Here is a 15,940-nt window from a genome sequence, read left to right on the forward strand (position 1 = left end):
GGCTGCAAACCACACAATTAACACCTGCAAATCGTGGCTCCATGGAGAGAGAATAAAAAAGTTTGGGAAAATGAGCAGGCGATTGGTGATATAACGCGGTAACTAATTGCGTGATCTGGAATTCTCTCAGAATGCAGACTCAATCACAAGCAAGTCACCTGGCAGATCACAAATTGACTTCTTGCAGTGTACTCGCGTTCATCCCAGGCAGGGGTTCCCATTAGTGTTACCATTTAAAATTAAACTATTGAAGGACTGTTTAACAAAATTCTCCATTTTCCACCACATTTCGATTCAGACACTCAATAGTTTGGAGATTAGGAAAGATGCACCCAATGCAAGTAGAGTCAATTTTCTCATCATTTTAGAGCTGCACCAATTCTTTATTTGAAGAAAGGTCACATCATAGGTGAGCCACCTAACTAATGAAGAAAAAATTGCAGGCAAGTTCATTTTTTTTGGATTTGTGGCACATGTATTCTATATTCAGCACAGTAACTGCATCTGTCCATCTGCCATTTGTTTTTAAGTTTTGCTTTCACAGAGCACCATCAACATTCTGCTATCTTACCTACATGCCAATATCAGCACTTTCTTTTGTGTTTAACATTATTGACGCTCCCTTTGTCTTGTACCCATGACATAGAACATAGAACAGTACAGCACAGAACAGGCCCTTCGGCCCACGATGTTGTGCCGAGCTTTATCTGAAACCAAGATCAAGCTATCCCACTCCCTATCATCCTGGTGTGCTCCATGTGCCTATCCAATAACCGCTTAAATGTTCCTAAGGTGTCTGACTCCACTATCACTGCAGGCAGTCCATTCCACACCCCAACCACTCTCTGCGTAAAGAACCTACGTCTGATATCCTTCCTATATCTCCCACCATGAACCCTATAGTTATGCCCCCTTATAATAGCTCCATCCACCCGAGGAAATAGTCTTTGAACGTTCACTCTATCTATCCCCTTCATCATTTTTAAAACCTCTATTAAGTCTCCCCTCAGCCTCCTCCGCTCCAGAGAGAACAGCCCTAGCTCCCTCAACCTTTCCTCCCTCTTTGTCAAATTTCCCCTAGCTTCCACCTAAGGAGTGAGAAACAAAAACTGCAAAAGTTTTCTTACCTTACAACTTCTCTTTGTTTAAAGTTGTATCTTTTAATAGTCAGACAGCTCCGAGTCCCTGCAATATGGAATAATGTCAGCCAGTGTCGCCACAATTATTTATTTATTAAGATTCTCTCTTTTAGATATCTTGCAATGATATCCTTAGCACTAATGGATCTTTTAAAACATTATCTTTGAATGGCTGTCTGAGACTTTTTTTTGAAGACTGAGTTTGTTGTCACTGCAACTGCAAGGGGTGCATTCACTGGATATCCGGTTGCAATGCCTCTGACATCTCTGATGCCTTCAGCAAGGAATAGGATCATCCGTAATATCGAGAAATGTAAAGATGTTTTAACATGTGTACCATTAATGAGATGCGTTTTATTCACCATGGTCAAGGACTACAGAAGTTCAGGATTTTGACTCAGTGACAGTAAAGGAATGGCAATATATTTGCAGGTCAGGACGGTGAGTGGCTTAGAGGAGAACATGCAGGTGGTGGTGTTCCCAGACATCTGAAGTACTCTGTTCCCTCTTGCACCTACTTTTCTCCTGAGCCAGCAGAATTGGCTTATCAAATGGGATCTAGCAGTGCTTGCAAGAATGGCAGCTGCATTGAACATGTATTGCCAGGACAGAGCTTCAGGGTTCGCTACATTGTTTTGGACTCATCTGCAAAACCCTTAGTAATGTCAGCACCTTGTTCTTCTAGGTGTTAGAGGTAGAAGGTTTGGAAGGGGCTGTCTAGGGAGCTCTGGTAAGCAGCTGCAGGGCATCTTGTAGCACTGTGCATTGGTGGTGAAGGGAGTGAATGTTGAAGTTGGCGTTGGGAGTGCCAATTAAGTTGGTTGCTTTGGCCTGGATACCGTCATGTTTCTTCTTGAGACTTGTTGGAGCTGCATTCTTCCAGACAAGGCGAGAGTATTCCACAGCACACCTGACTTGTGCTTTGTATGGTGGAGAGACTTTGGGGAATCAGCAGGTGAGTTACTCACTGCAGAATTTCCGGCCTTTGATCTGTTCTTGTATCCACAATATTTATAGTTGCAGTGAATATTCAGCCTTCACAGTGACATGATTGGCTGCAACTATGCCAACATCCTGAACCAAAGATCTGATAGAAAAGTTACAGTGAAGGAATTTAAAAACTGCCTGGTTGTGGTAAACATTTGTCAGGATACAATCCCAGTGTTAACGATACTCATGTAATTAATTATAACAGTAAACATTTAATACCTCACAAAACCCGTTTCTGAAACAAATTCTTCAGTTTGTTCACATTTCCATAAATACATTGTTCTCAGTTATTTACATTAAAGTTATTTTATTTATCCAAGATGGATTTGCAGTATTTGCCCAATGGCCAATTACAATATTCTTATTATGTGAGATGCTGGCGTTGGACTGGGGTGGGCACAGTAAGAATTCTTGCAACACCAGGTTAAAGTCCAACAGGTTTATTTGAAATCATGAGCTTTCGGAGCACCGCTCCTTCATCTGGTGGTGGAGGAAATGAGTGTAGACAGTGTTGGAACGGGTGCCATTCAAATGGACTGCTTTGTTCTGGATGATGTCCAGCTTCTTCAGTATTGTTGGAACTGCAATCATCCAGCCAAGTGCAGAGTATTTTATCATGCTTCTGAACTTGTGCCTTGTAGATGGTGGGTAGGCCTTGGGGAATTAGGAGGTGAATTACCCACTACAAAATTTCCAGCCTCTACCTGCTCTTGTATGGCTGGCCCAGTTCAGTGTCTGGTCAATGGTGACCCCCAAGATGTTAATAGCTGTGGATTCAACAGTGATAATGTCATGAATGTAAAGGGGAGATGGTTAGCTTCTCTCTTGTTGGAGATGGTCATTGCCTGGCACTTGTGTGGCATGAATACAGTGGAAAACTTAGCAATTCAACTGGTTGGTTTGTGGTGCTTGCTATATTGTAGATGCTTTGAAGAAAAATGAAGGAATTTGACTGGTTAGTTCATTCTCATCAGCCAGTTGATATTTGATTGGTGACTTAAAAGATAATTATTTCGGGGTTAATTAGACGTCTGATGATTTGTAGACATCCGTTTTTAGATTCAGTCGCATAGCCTGGAGAAACTTTTCTGATCCTGTACTTTGTTTGAATGTGACGCCCAGCTAACCACACTTTCAGGTATGACCATGGTTGCACACAAGATAAAAGACTAAACTTAAAGATTTATAATACAATATCTTCCATGAATATTCCAAATTTAATTTTTCGATTCTGTTAATTTGCCCCTTTCAATTTACGAACCCTTGCTAATTAACACTTTCTGCAATAAGTGAAAATATCATGAATTAAAATTCTCTGGCAGGTAGTTGGCCATTTATTTAAGACTGTATTAGAAGCATGCTACAAAAACACACAATTATGGGCATTTACTATTCTGCATGAGAGGCCAGCATGCTAGGTTTTAGGAAATGATGACAAGGTCATGCAATAAAGATAAGCTGAAAAGAGTTAGAGCCAACACAGCTAGATTCTCATTTAACCAGCTAACCTCCAAGGTCTCATCATCATCTTGATTTGAAAGACTACTGTTCATATGATGAATCTGAAATATGCAACAATCTGGATTTGAGATCACTATTGTATGAAGGTTAGAGGAAAGAAAAAAATGAACGTGCACTTTACAACTAAGGTTGTTACTTTCTCCTCCAGTACAGCCCAACAATAGCAGGCAGTTTCTATAGCTCAGCTCCATGGCAAAAGTCTTTAATAAATGCCACTTCAAACCTTTTGTGCAAACTCATGCAAAAAAAAAATCACATTTCACAAGTAACTTTTAATGAATATGGGAAGATATGTTGGAATATCAAAGAATATTAATTTATTTAGATTGAATTTCTCACATTGGATAAATCTCAGTTTCAACTGCACAAACAGGAATTTCTTATTGCAATCGAGTATGCTGTCTCTTTAATTCCAGAGATTAGGACCAATCTAGCTCTCCTCGTTCAACAGTGTTAATTTAGTTCTGAACCTTTGTTTTCACCTGGAGAAAGAATAGGAGGGGACTCCAACTACTAATATGGCCAATGTCTATAGGCATTGGTGTCAACAAATGAAATTGCATGATATATCCATGGAACTCAAGTACATCTCTGCAATAAAACCACTACAGAAGCTTTCAAAGAGAGAACAGCAGAAAACAAGGGTTTCTAATTTAGACAAAAATAAAACCAATAAAAACAAATCCAAAAAAATCATGATCGAGCTTCAGGGTCTCATTTCAAATGAGTGGACTTGTGCTAGCAGGCCCTGGCCTAAGCAAATCACCAATAAAAACTATATCAAAGCCAGGCAATAAAATATTTGATTTATAATAAATACAGAACACACAGTTAAAATGTTGTACTTCCCTTTGAATATTTCCATCTTCAACTGCTCTAGAATATAATTTTATAAGTGTACTCACCATTTAACAATAGTCTTAAATGAGTAGAATGAGTGAAAGGGTCCAAGTTGGTGAAAAGAACAAATTCTCGCTAAACTCTCCTAATGATCATTAAAAATCAATTAGCTTAAAAGCTTCTGTGCCAGGAGATTCCATGCTCACACGGATTAACTACTGGACTGTATGTTTACTTCATTCACTAGGTGGCAGTAAAACCTCGTGTTTCATTAGTCCTGGCCAGAATTCGCTGTGAACAGAGCTTGTAACAGTATCTAACTTCAGCCCCGCATCCTCAAAGATTTTGATTACGAAGTTGCAGAAAGTGAGAACTTTTGAGAACAGTAGAGGGATGAAACACAACTCAGACAACAACCTTTGGGTATTCACATTTAACCATGCATCTGCTCCTCACCTGAAGTTGCTGCACCATTTATGGATAAATAGCAACGAGCTCATTGGACAAATACCATGAGCTCATCATTATTTTGACATCAATTATTATTGGATTTGAGGTAGTGCACTCAGTGGTTGCATTAGGAAATTCAAATTAACACGATGGGAATCCATGTATTTTGACCTCAAAGCGAAGCACAAAAAAATCAAGAACATTTAGAAACATAGAAACTAGAAGCAGGAGGAGGCCATTCGACCCTTCGAGCCTGCTCTGCCATTCATTTTGATCATGGCTGATCATCAAATTCAATATCCTTATACCCCCCTCCCTTGATCCCTTTAGCCCCAAGAACTATATCCAATTTCTTCTTGAAATCACACAATGTTTTGGCTTCAACTACTTTCTATGGTCGTGAATTTCACACATTCACCACCCCTGGGGGAAGAAATTTCTCCTCACCTCAGTCCTGAAAAGTTTACTCCTTATCATCAAACTATGACCCTTAGTTCTGGACTCCCCCACCATCAGGAACATTCTTTCTGAATCTACCCTGAATAATCCTGTTAGAATTTTAAGTTTCTATGGGATCCACTCTTGCTCTTCTAAACTCCAATGAAGACAATCCTAACCAACTTAGTTCTCTTTATATGACGGACCTGCCATCCCAGGGATCAACCTGGTAAACCTTCGCTGCACTCCCTTTCTCAGATAAAGAACACCAAAACTGCATACAATACTCCAGGTGCAGCCTCATTTATTTGTAGAGTTCTCATAGCTTTGAAAGCCGTGGGGCTGCATTCTCCCCTCTCTTTCCCCCCCACTCCCCTCCTTACCCCCAATCACCAGCTTAAAACTATACCAGTGTCACATTGCTGTTATCACTCGCCTCATGTTACATTTCTAATTATAAAAATTGGGGTAAATATCAAACTGCAGTACTAAGCCAAAGCTTTACAAGGATAACTTAAAACCAATGTGTGGCTTTTGAATCATGCAGCATTGAGTACTGGAGCTGAAATTTCAAATGCACAAAGTGATTTAAGCACAACTGGCACAGAATTATTCCTGCCTCTCTCAATTGTTGAGAAAATGATTAACTTAATTCAAAATTCATCTAAGGCACACACAATACAGGAAGCAATGAGGCAGACACTCAGGCCAAAACAAGTCAGAATTCACTAGCGTCTCCAACTAGCTGCTAAAGCAAGCTGTCCACAGTCTGTGTTACAACTCATATGGTTGTGCATGATGAAAGTAATCTAAAGGAACATTTGAATTTCAGAGAGTAATGCAGTCAATATTTTAATACGGTCGCTGGGGAGCTAATCTTGCATTAAATGAGTGATTCCATTTAAAATTTGTTACAGCATGTAACGTACACGCATTATACACTGGACAAGAAACTGTGGGAGAACGGATTCCAAGTACCAACATGGTCAATGCATATGCAAGCCTCTAACCCTCATCTGAATTAATACTGCTATTCCCTGCCTCTTTCTCACAATTGTTGAGAAAATGAAGATTTTAATTGAAATTGAGCCAAACACATGCACATAATACACCAAGCAAGGAGGCTAGCAAGCATTCAGGGAAAACAATAAAGTTTGACAGAGTGGGTAAAATAAAAGATGGCTTCATTCTATTTTTAAAGTTAATCAGATTTTAACTATTTATGCAACAGCTAACATGCAGTATCACTTGGCTACAGAAGTAATGGGCGTAAAGTTGATCTTTGGCAGGAATACAAAACAGTCAATAGTCAACAGCCAGTTTTATACCCACCCTATTTTCTTTTCATCTAATATCAATGAAAAATGGAGACCGCAGATGTGCTAAATTGCCAAAGACCGATTTAATTCTCAATTTACTTAAGCAAGCTGACCACATAGTTAATTAATAACTTGAGGGTCATGTGGTGAAATCTAGTTAATTACAGTGTTGTCTATTCCTGCTCTCTATAATTCATACTGGCATTCAACATGGTTAATGAGTTACTAGCTTCTACTCAAATTTACAAACTCGCTTTGGATGTAGAATGCAGGATTAAGTATTCTTTGAATCAAAACACCTCGATGCAGATTGCATTTTCAAAACCAATGTATTTGATTGTAATCTGTATTCCACAGGTTGCACTAAGGTGCCATAAACCACAAATTAAAGAAAGGGCAATTAATCTGTTTTAACTGGCATTGGCCGAGGGAAGAATGTTGATCAGGACACCAGAATATCTCCCGCTCGGCAAGTATTGCCATGGCATCTCTGACAGGGGTTTTGCTTTGAAGTCTCATACAAAAGCTGGCATTTCTAAAAAGGCAGAACTTAGTATGGCATTGGCACTCTTTAGAAATACTGCAAACAGTAAAAAGCCTAGGTCAGAATCTACTGGAACACTAACCTCAATTAGAACTTTATTTATCACCCTTCCTATATCCTATTGTTAAAGACAATTTCCAATGCAATTTCACACAAATTCCATGAATTCAAATAAGTTGCATATAGAAATGCCGTCAAATATCATGTAGTTAAACGAAGTAAGGCCTTCATCAGCCTATCTAGCTATCTCGGAGAATTTCTATAGATGTGCTAGATAAGACCAATTACTTCCAAAATGCATACTGTATTCAAGAATGATCGCAAAATGAGGGACTTTCAAAAAATACAATCCGCAGAGAAACAGATCTAAAATGTGGGCAAAATAGTCAAACTCTGAGCTTATTGATTTACATCTGCAATGAATGCTTCCAGTAGCGTTTATAAGTTTATTTATCAATGTCACAAGTAGGCTTACATTAACACTGCAATGAAGTTATTGTGAAAATCCCCTCGTCGCCACATTCCGGCACCTCTTCGGGTACACCGAGGGAGAATTTAGTACGGCCAATGCACCTAACCAGCACGTCTTTCGGACTGTGGAAGGAAACCCACGCAGACACAGGGAGAATGTGCAGACGCCGCACCGACAGTGACCCAAGACGGGAATCAAACACGGGTCCCTGTTGTTGAGACACAACAGTGCTAACCACTGTGCTACCGTGCCGCCCTAGTGCGCAGCTATCCAACACAAATGACGCTTTTGTCATCAACTTTCATGGATAGAAAATGTGAATTGAAAGTTTATAAACCTGAACACAGTGATTACTCCAAGTGATTCCTCAGTATCAGATTCACTACTCATTTAGAATTTTTCACTTTGCACTTTCCCCCACAGATTTTGTTTTGGGACCCATTTCAATCTCCTTCCCTTTGTCTGGTTTTCTCTCTTGTCCCTGCAGTCTCTACCGAGCAGAAACTATATTGTGCCACTTCCTTTTTCCTGTGTTTGAAGTGTGAAGTACGAGGGTGACATTTACAATGATGCCTTGACTAGACTGCGTTAGAAGTTTTGCAGAACAGTTACATCTCTCACTTCCATGGCATTTCCTGGGAGTATAAGAACATTCCGCAAGAGGTTTTGGAAACCGGACTAAGAACAGCTTCTTTAGCCTTCAGCATGACTTTAATTTTAAGATCATCTAAAGTTTGGATAGTGATTAACATTGTACAACATATTCTACTCCGCTGCCTAGTCTCGTATTACTTCTGGATCACATTTTTTACCCCTATTGGCTTCAGTTAACAACAGAAGCTTGCTTTCCAAGTAGATAAACATTACCCAATTTCATTTCTTTCGCCAATAACACTTGTGGAAGCAAAGGTATTTTCCTCTCTACAGACAGGCATCTTTAACTTTTTATTCATTCGTGGAACATGGGCATCGCTGGCTGGCCAGCATTTAATGCCCATCCCTAGTTGCTCTTGAACTGAGTGGTTTGCTCGGCCATTTCAGAGGGCAGTTGAGAGTCAACCACATTGCTGTGGATCTGGAATCACATGTAGGCCAGACCAGGTAAGGACACAGATTTCCTTCTCTAAAGGACATTAGTGAACCAGATGGGTTTCTCTGACAATTGACAATAATTTCATGGTCATCAGTAGATTCTTAATTCCAGATTTTATTTTTATTGATTTCAAATTCCACTGTCTGCTGTGGTGGGATTCAGGTCACAAGAACATTAGCTGAGTTTCTGGATTAATAATCTAGCGATATTTCCACTAGGCCATCACCTCCCCTTAACAACACATGAGGAAAGTCCAAGAAGACAAAAATGATTTTAACAAAAAAATCTCAGTCCAATTTCCTGTTCACTAGCATCTGTCCTTCATTGCAGTGAAGCTGATTAACTATATTCTAATGATCCTTAACCAGACCCCCTCATCTATAAGGTCCTGGTTCAGGACCTTGTTTAAAGTAGACAAGTTTGAGGTCCAGGCACCTACTAAGAGAATAAAGCCATAAGATTTCACAGCTTCGGAGCAAACAAAAGTAAACTTTACTATACAAGATCAGAAAGATAAAACAAGTTACAACACTGTATCCATCTTATTCTCTAAACTTTTGGAATTAATGCACAGTTAATATGAGGGATGTGCGAATTAACAGGCAAACTGCGGTTACACACTACATTGCATAATAAATGTCAAATGCAATCAAGGCAGATCCCACAGATTTCTCAGCAACCCACCTAGGAGTCTCCCACGGCCCCTACTTGGGGGGGAAGGGGAGGAATTTGGTGGGACTCCAAAAATCGGTTTTACGCATTGTGAATTTCCCACTGGATCTTCTGCAGTTGCCGACCATGACGGATCAGGAATCCCACTGCATGCCAGTGAGAAACTGACTTGCATCCCGCTCACAGGATGCAGATGAAAGCCTAATCGGAATCTTCCCCCATCCCTGATTCCCTGCAATGCCAGTGGCAAAATATGCCAGTCCAGACACACCTGGAACATTGTGGAGCGCAGAAGCCAGAACACACTTGAACAATGCTGGGAGCAGCCTCTGGAGTTCAGGATGGAGACCGTAGCAACCCTGGAACATCACAGCATGGGGTGGGGGGGACCATCTACAGGTGGACCTTTTAGATTCAGTGTCAATGAGGAGGTCCATCTTCCAGCCTCAGCGTGTTCCTGCAGATCCATCTTCATTTTCAAGAGGTCCATCTTCTTTCTTTAATGGTGGGTCAGGGGGTGCCGTTTCAATATGGCACCCAGATACGATAGCAGAACCGGCACCATCATGCCTGCCCCACCACGGAATATGGCGTTAAATCCCCGGGTGCATAATTATTGAGGTTGGAGCCGGGAGATATGGCAAGGATGCCTGCCGGCGTCCGCAGTGGAAAATACTCCCCATTCCCATCACAGGACTTAGTCCTCGAACGGAGAAGTTTGCCCTATGTCTTTCTAAAGAAGGATTCCAGTTTTCACCTTTGAAGATCTAGCCTTGGAATTCTCTCCAAAAGCTGCTCCAATTCGGATTGCTCACCTCCAGGATTTCAATCCCAGCACCAGAGACTCTGTTCCCCAGGATTCCCGAGTCTGCACTCCAGCACCAAGTTCAGCTACACTGAGTGATACACAACTTGCTACAATAGGTACCTCTTTGTTCCAATGGCCCGCAGTACAGATTCATCAACCTTCCGCTGCCTTCTTTGATTTCCAGTATTTCTACTGAACTCTCCAACCACAACCCTTTCACTAATTGAAGCCTCTTTCTTTGCTCCTCTCCTTTCTAGGGGCTTTTCTCTGTCTAGGACTCTTTTTTGGATTATGGGTCACCTGATCCAGTTTTCACACCATTTCTTTTTATGCAGGTGTTTTGGGCCCGTCAACCTGAAGTACTCCAAAATCACCAGGCTGGGCATGCACAGCCTGCTCCCAGGGTCTTGCTGTGACCTGTAGCCTGGGATAAGGTAAGTAATGTCTCATAATATTAACAAGGCTGTGTTTGTTGCCAATGCTGTGCACTTCTAGTGTTTTACTCTGGTTGGGGTTGAGGAGCATGCGATGCTCAAGAAAACAGGAAACGTGGATTTCAATGACATAGAAACATAGGAGATAGGAGCAAGAGGAGGCCATTTGGCCCTTCGAGACTGCTCCGTCATTCATCATGATCATGATGATCGTCCAACTCAATAGTCTAATCCTGCTTTCTCCCTATAACCTTTGATCCCATTCGCCCCAAGTGCTATATCCAGCCGCCTCTTGAATACATTCAATGTTTTGGCATCAACTACTTCCTGTGGTAATGAATTCCACAGGCTCACCACTCTTTGGGTGAAGAAATGTCTCATCTCCATCCTAAATGGTCTACCTCGAATCCTCAGACCGTGACCCCTGGTTTTGGACACCCCCACCATCGGGAATATCCTCCCTGTATCTACTCTGTCTAGTCCTGTTAGAATTTTATAAGTCTCTATGAGATCACCCCTCATTCATCTGAACTCCAGCGAAAACAATCCTGACCTAGTCAATCTCTCCTCATACACTGACCAACTTCGAATTTTAACTCCTGCCAGTGTGAAACTTCTTGGATAAAATTAGGAAAGGGAAGCTGACTAGGCTTGCATTTGTTGCCCATCCTTAATTGCCCTCGAGTGGGTGGCAGTAAGCCACCTTCTTGAATCACTGCAGTCCATGTGGTGTAGGTACATCGTGATGTGGAGGTGCCGGCGTTGGACTGGGGTAAACACAGTAAGAAGTCTCACAACACCAGGTTAAAGTCCAACAGGTTTATTTGGTAGCACAAGCTACTATGGGTTCATGTCACACTATCGGTAACCCCCACGACTTGCCTGGGCTTGCAAAATCTCACTAACTGTCCTGTCTGGAGACAATACACATCTCTTTAACCTGTGCTCAACCCTCTCTCCACTCACATTGTCTGTACCTTTAAGACTTGATTACCTGTAAAGACTTGCATTCCAACCATTATTTTGTAAATTGAGTTTGTGTGTCTTTATATGCCCTGTTTGTGAACAGAACTCCCACTCACCTGACGAAGGGGCAGCAAGCGTTCTGAAAGCTAGTGGCTTGTGCTACCAAATAAACGTGTTGGACTTTAACCTGGTGTTGTGAGACTTCTTACTGTGTAGGTACATCAACAGTGCTGTTAGGAAGCAAGTTCTAAGACAAGGTCAGTCTTGAAATCGGAAAATGGCTGGTTAATTGTTGAACATCCCACGAGTAAAACAAGATATAAAGTTTTGTTATTCAGCAGTCTCTTACCCGTCATTCCAATTTTCATTGGCTGCTTCCTCAGCTACCAAATTCTCATACTCTTGTAAAGCGTACTTTTCCCAGTCAGTCATTTCCGGTCCATCATTCTCCACATCTTGCTGCACAGGAAAGATCAAAATTGTATGGGTGTTACAAATGTCATATTTAAGCAGGATTATGTGCCGTTATGATCTCAATTGGTGTTAAAACTAGACGGAAAGAGCCCAGAATGGAATCCTAGCTGAAAAGATCGCATCTTTTATTATACACGGAGGAACAGAGTCCATTTTTGACAACAAATCCAGTCCAGGAGTTCATACAAACCCCTTTAGGATTTCTTTGTCTTGACTGCTGTATAAACTGCTCAGAATTGCTTTAACTCTTGATTCCCAGATTGTATTAAAATGTAATCAAATGTTTCATTTACCTCTGAAGTTTGTGGTCCCACTTTAAATCAAGTTATTGCAATTGTCTCTTTAACTCAGAACACTTTGATTACTCTTCTTTGAATTCTTCTGAACAATACCTTGGTCTCTGTCTAACTTTAGTTGTCTTGAGAAATTATGGGTGGGATTCGCCTAGAAAAATTCTAAGTGTCCAGTTTGCATAAATTCTACTGTTCTTTTCCAGCGGAACTTGCAAAATGAATCTCCCACACTCTGAGCACTGCAGAGCATATCATTAAAAATCAGGGGGCGAGGCCTACTCCTGCTGGAGAGGCTGGCAGCATAGCGCTGAACGGGCCACTGCGCATGCAATGATCTATCAGAGCAGAGATTGGCGCAAGCGCAGTAGCCCCGCAGTGCTGGCATCCCAATCGTTGGCCAGTTTCGCGACCCCGCAACGCTGCCCGTGTGAGCCCCCCACTCCCCGATCACTGGCATTTTGGGTGTGTCGGGCCAGCCTCAACCCTCACACCCCGCCCCTGGCCTGCCTTAATCTCCCCACACCACCCCTCCCCACTCCGATGGCCAGCCCCGATCGCTGGCTTTCCTCCTTCTGTCGCTGCAGAGTGGCAGCAGGATCCCCCCCCACCCCTACCAATCGATCCCAGAGGCCTTGCCCCCTATAGGTCATGCCCCCGCTCTGGCACTGCTTCATTGGTACTGCCTGATGTCCAGTGGGCAGTGCCAGGGGGCCAGGCTGGCACTGCCAAGCTGGCAATGTCCAGGGGGCATGCTCCCTTACCGCTGACCTTCTGGGGGGCCTCCATTGCCCCCCTTCACTCCAGTGGGGCCGGGCCACCAGCTGTCCGTTATTGGGGAGCTAATGTAAACCTCACTGGAGTGAAACACTCCTGATGCGCGGTGGGCTCCGCGCCGCTTCCTGGCATGGCATTGATGCCGCTGGAAATCCGGCAGCCTGAGACTCGCAGAGGTCGTGGCGCCCAGCGAGAAGCCCGCCAGACAGCCTCCGTTTGAGTCTCCGGGCCTGCTGCACACAGTTCTAGCAGCTCAGCGGGCTTTGAGAATCACCCCTTATTTCTGTCCTATTTCCCTGGTTATTTGGACCGTAACTGGTCCTCTTGGAAGTCTTCCTTCTTTGCAGTTCCTGTCCTGTCCAGTCTTTGTCCTAGCAGAATCGAGAGATGTTTACTCCCCGATGTCCTGTCTCCAACTGCAATATATCCAGCTACAATTAAATATTAAAAGCTATTTTTCTTACAAAGGCCTCCAGTTGCTCAGCAATGGCCATATGCTTATGCCTTTTATTTATTTTATACGCTGTAACCCTCTCTAAGCACAATAGAATCACAGTTGGAACTTAACCAACCCCAACACATACAAACACCTTTGTCTAGCATGAATCTAACTATAGGTTTTACCTTTCCAGACACAGAAACATTAAATTAAACACACTTAAAACTATACCTTATTTTTAATGTTGACCATTGCAAATATAAATCCCTTAACAGTACCTTTGTTTTCCTAATAGTATGTATTTGCAAAAGCAGCTTAGAACAGGTCATTTCCCCCAAACTTTGCAAGCAATTTTGTCTGTATATCTCTGTACCAATGATTAATTTCAGCTCTTGTCGAGTTACTCAATTTGATGGGCACTTGCACTTAGCACCTTAAGATATAAATGGAAGTGCTCTCATCCAGGAAAACTGGTTTGCATTAAGTTTTAGCTGGGAAATTCGAAATTCTGCCTTCAAAACTCCTAAAATAAAAAAAAACTGTCACTATCACTGGTTTGAAATGCTTTATTGATCTTATCTGGTGATGTGTATGAGCATTTTGTAAAGCTAGTATTGAAATAAAATAGTTTTCAAGAATAACAGCCACTCAGAAAATAAATGCACCCTCAAGTCCAACATCAGGTGGATTTCCCTTTCATCCACTGAGTTCCTGAGATCTGAAAGAACTATCTTCAGCAGAACCCAGCAAGGCTGGAAGGATGTCTGCTTGTGAAACATGGTGTGGCTTGAAGCAGATTCTTGGTTACACACAACAGGTAACCTTGCAACTTGCAATCATGACAACTATCATCCCATCTAGTCTTTTGTGGAAAGAAATCCTTACCCGGTCTGACATTCAGACCTACAACAATGAAATGCCAACACACAAATCCCATGAAAGAAATAAAAACCTATTTGTATAATGATGGTATGAGGGAGCAGCGATTCACTCTTCTGTCTCTTAACTGAGGAGGAATTGACATATTCCTCAGAGTTGCAGGCTCCCCTAAGGGATGGATAAGACCAATGCGATAGTGGATTCTTCCCAAATATAAATATCTATACTTTCACATGATGGATGGTTCATATAAAAAGCCACAAGACCTTCACACATTATGTGTATGTGGATCAAAAAGGAGCTATCAGGTCTTATCACACTTTCAAGCTCTCAGTCTGTTGTCCTATAGGTTACTATACTTCAAGTGCATATCCAAGTATTTACTTTAAATGCAGTGAGGATTTCTATCTCGACTACCCTTTGAAGCCGCAACTGTTCTGAGCAGGTCCTGACACTAACTTCACATATTGAGGCCAGTTTCCAGAAAGGCCCAAGGATAAGGATTTGCCTTTGTTGACTAATCCTGTGCCCAAGACACATTACGCCACAAGCTGCTAAAAAAAGCTGCAAAATCATTTTGTGTGTGAAACAACTAATCAACTTTATGATCAGGAACCAACATCCTGCACCCTGGAGATATCAGGCACCCACGCAAACCCACTATAGGCTCCACAGAGCTCAGTTTTCACACTGACTCTCTTCAGCATATGTACCAGTAATGTGCCTCCCACAAAGTCACAGCTCTTCACATATATTGATGACTTGGCTCTGGTTTTCTAGGTGAAGGAGTTCAGGATATTGAGAAAACACTCACTGAAGATCTATTATCTCTGGGAGCCTTCTTCAGAAACTGGAGATTTTGACCAAACGCTGCAAAGATTCTCGTTTCAACCTTCCACCTCATAGAATCTCTACGGTGCAAATGTATTTGCAAAAGCCTATTGAGACTGCACCGACAACAATCCCACCCAGGTCTCATCTTCGTAACCCCATATATTTACCCTGCTAATTCCCCTGTCAAACCAGCCTCCCATCCATTGACTCTGTCTACACTTCCTGCTGCCTTGGCAAAACAGCCAGCACAACTAAGGACTCCACGCACCCCGGACATCCTCTCTTTGACCTTCTTCCGTCGGGAAAACGATACAAAAGTCTGAGGTCACATACCAACCGACTCAAGAACAGCTTAGAGTCATAGAGGTTTACAGCATGGAAACAGCCCTTCAGCCCAACTTGTCCACACCGCCCTTTTTTTCAAAACCCCTAAGCTAATCCCAATTGCCCACATTTGGCCCATATCCCTCTATACCCATCGTACCCATGTAACTACCTAAATGCTTTTTAAAAGATAAAATTGTACCTGACTCTACTACTACCTCTGGCAGCTTGTTCCAG

At 42.1% G+C, this 15,940-nt stretch overlaps 1 protein-coding gene across 6 annotated transcripts in view; it reads right to left on the reverse strand.

Moving 5' to 3' along the window:
- The window catches only part of ppp2r3b (protein phosphatase 2, regulatory subunit B'', beta), a 134,550-nt gene that overhangs the window by 1,662 nt on the left and 116,948 nt on the right, over positions 1–15,940 (reverse strand). For all 6 annotated transcript variants that reach the window (XM_078222470.1, XM_078222471.1, XM_078222472.1 and 3 more), the window contains 2 exons: positions 12,036–12,145; positions 1,128–1,185 (listed from right to left, as the gene is read on the reverse strand). In XM_078222470.1, coding sequence (XP_078078596.1) covers positions 1,161–1,185; positions 12,036–12,145 — 135 coding nt within the window. In that variant the 3' untranslated portion in view covers positions 1,128–1,160. The remainder of the gene's footprint in view (positions 1–1,127; positions 1,186–12,035; positions 12,146–15,940) is intronic.

The sequence above is a fragment of the Mustelus asterias genome, chromosome 10 (assembly GCF_964213995.1).
Source record: "Mustelus asterias chromosome 10, sMusAst1.hap1.1, whole genome shotgun sequence".
NCBI classification, from domain to species: Eukaryota; Metazoa; Chordata; class Chondrichthyes; order Carcharhiniformes; family Triakidae; genus Mustelus; species Mustelus asterias.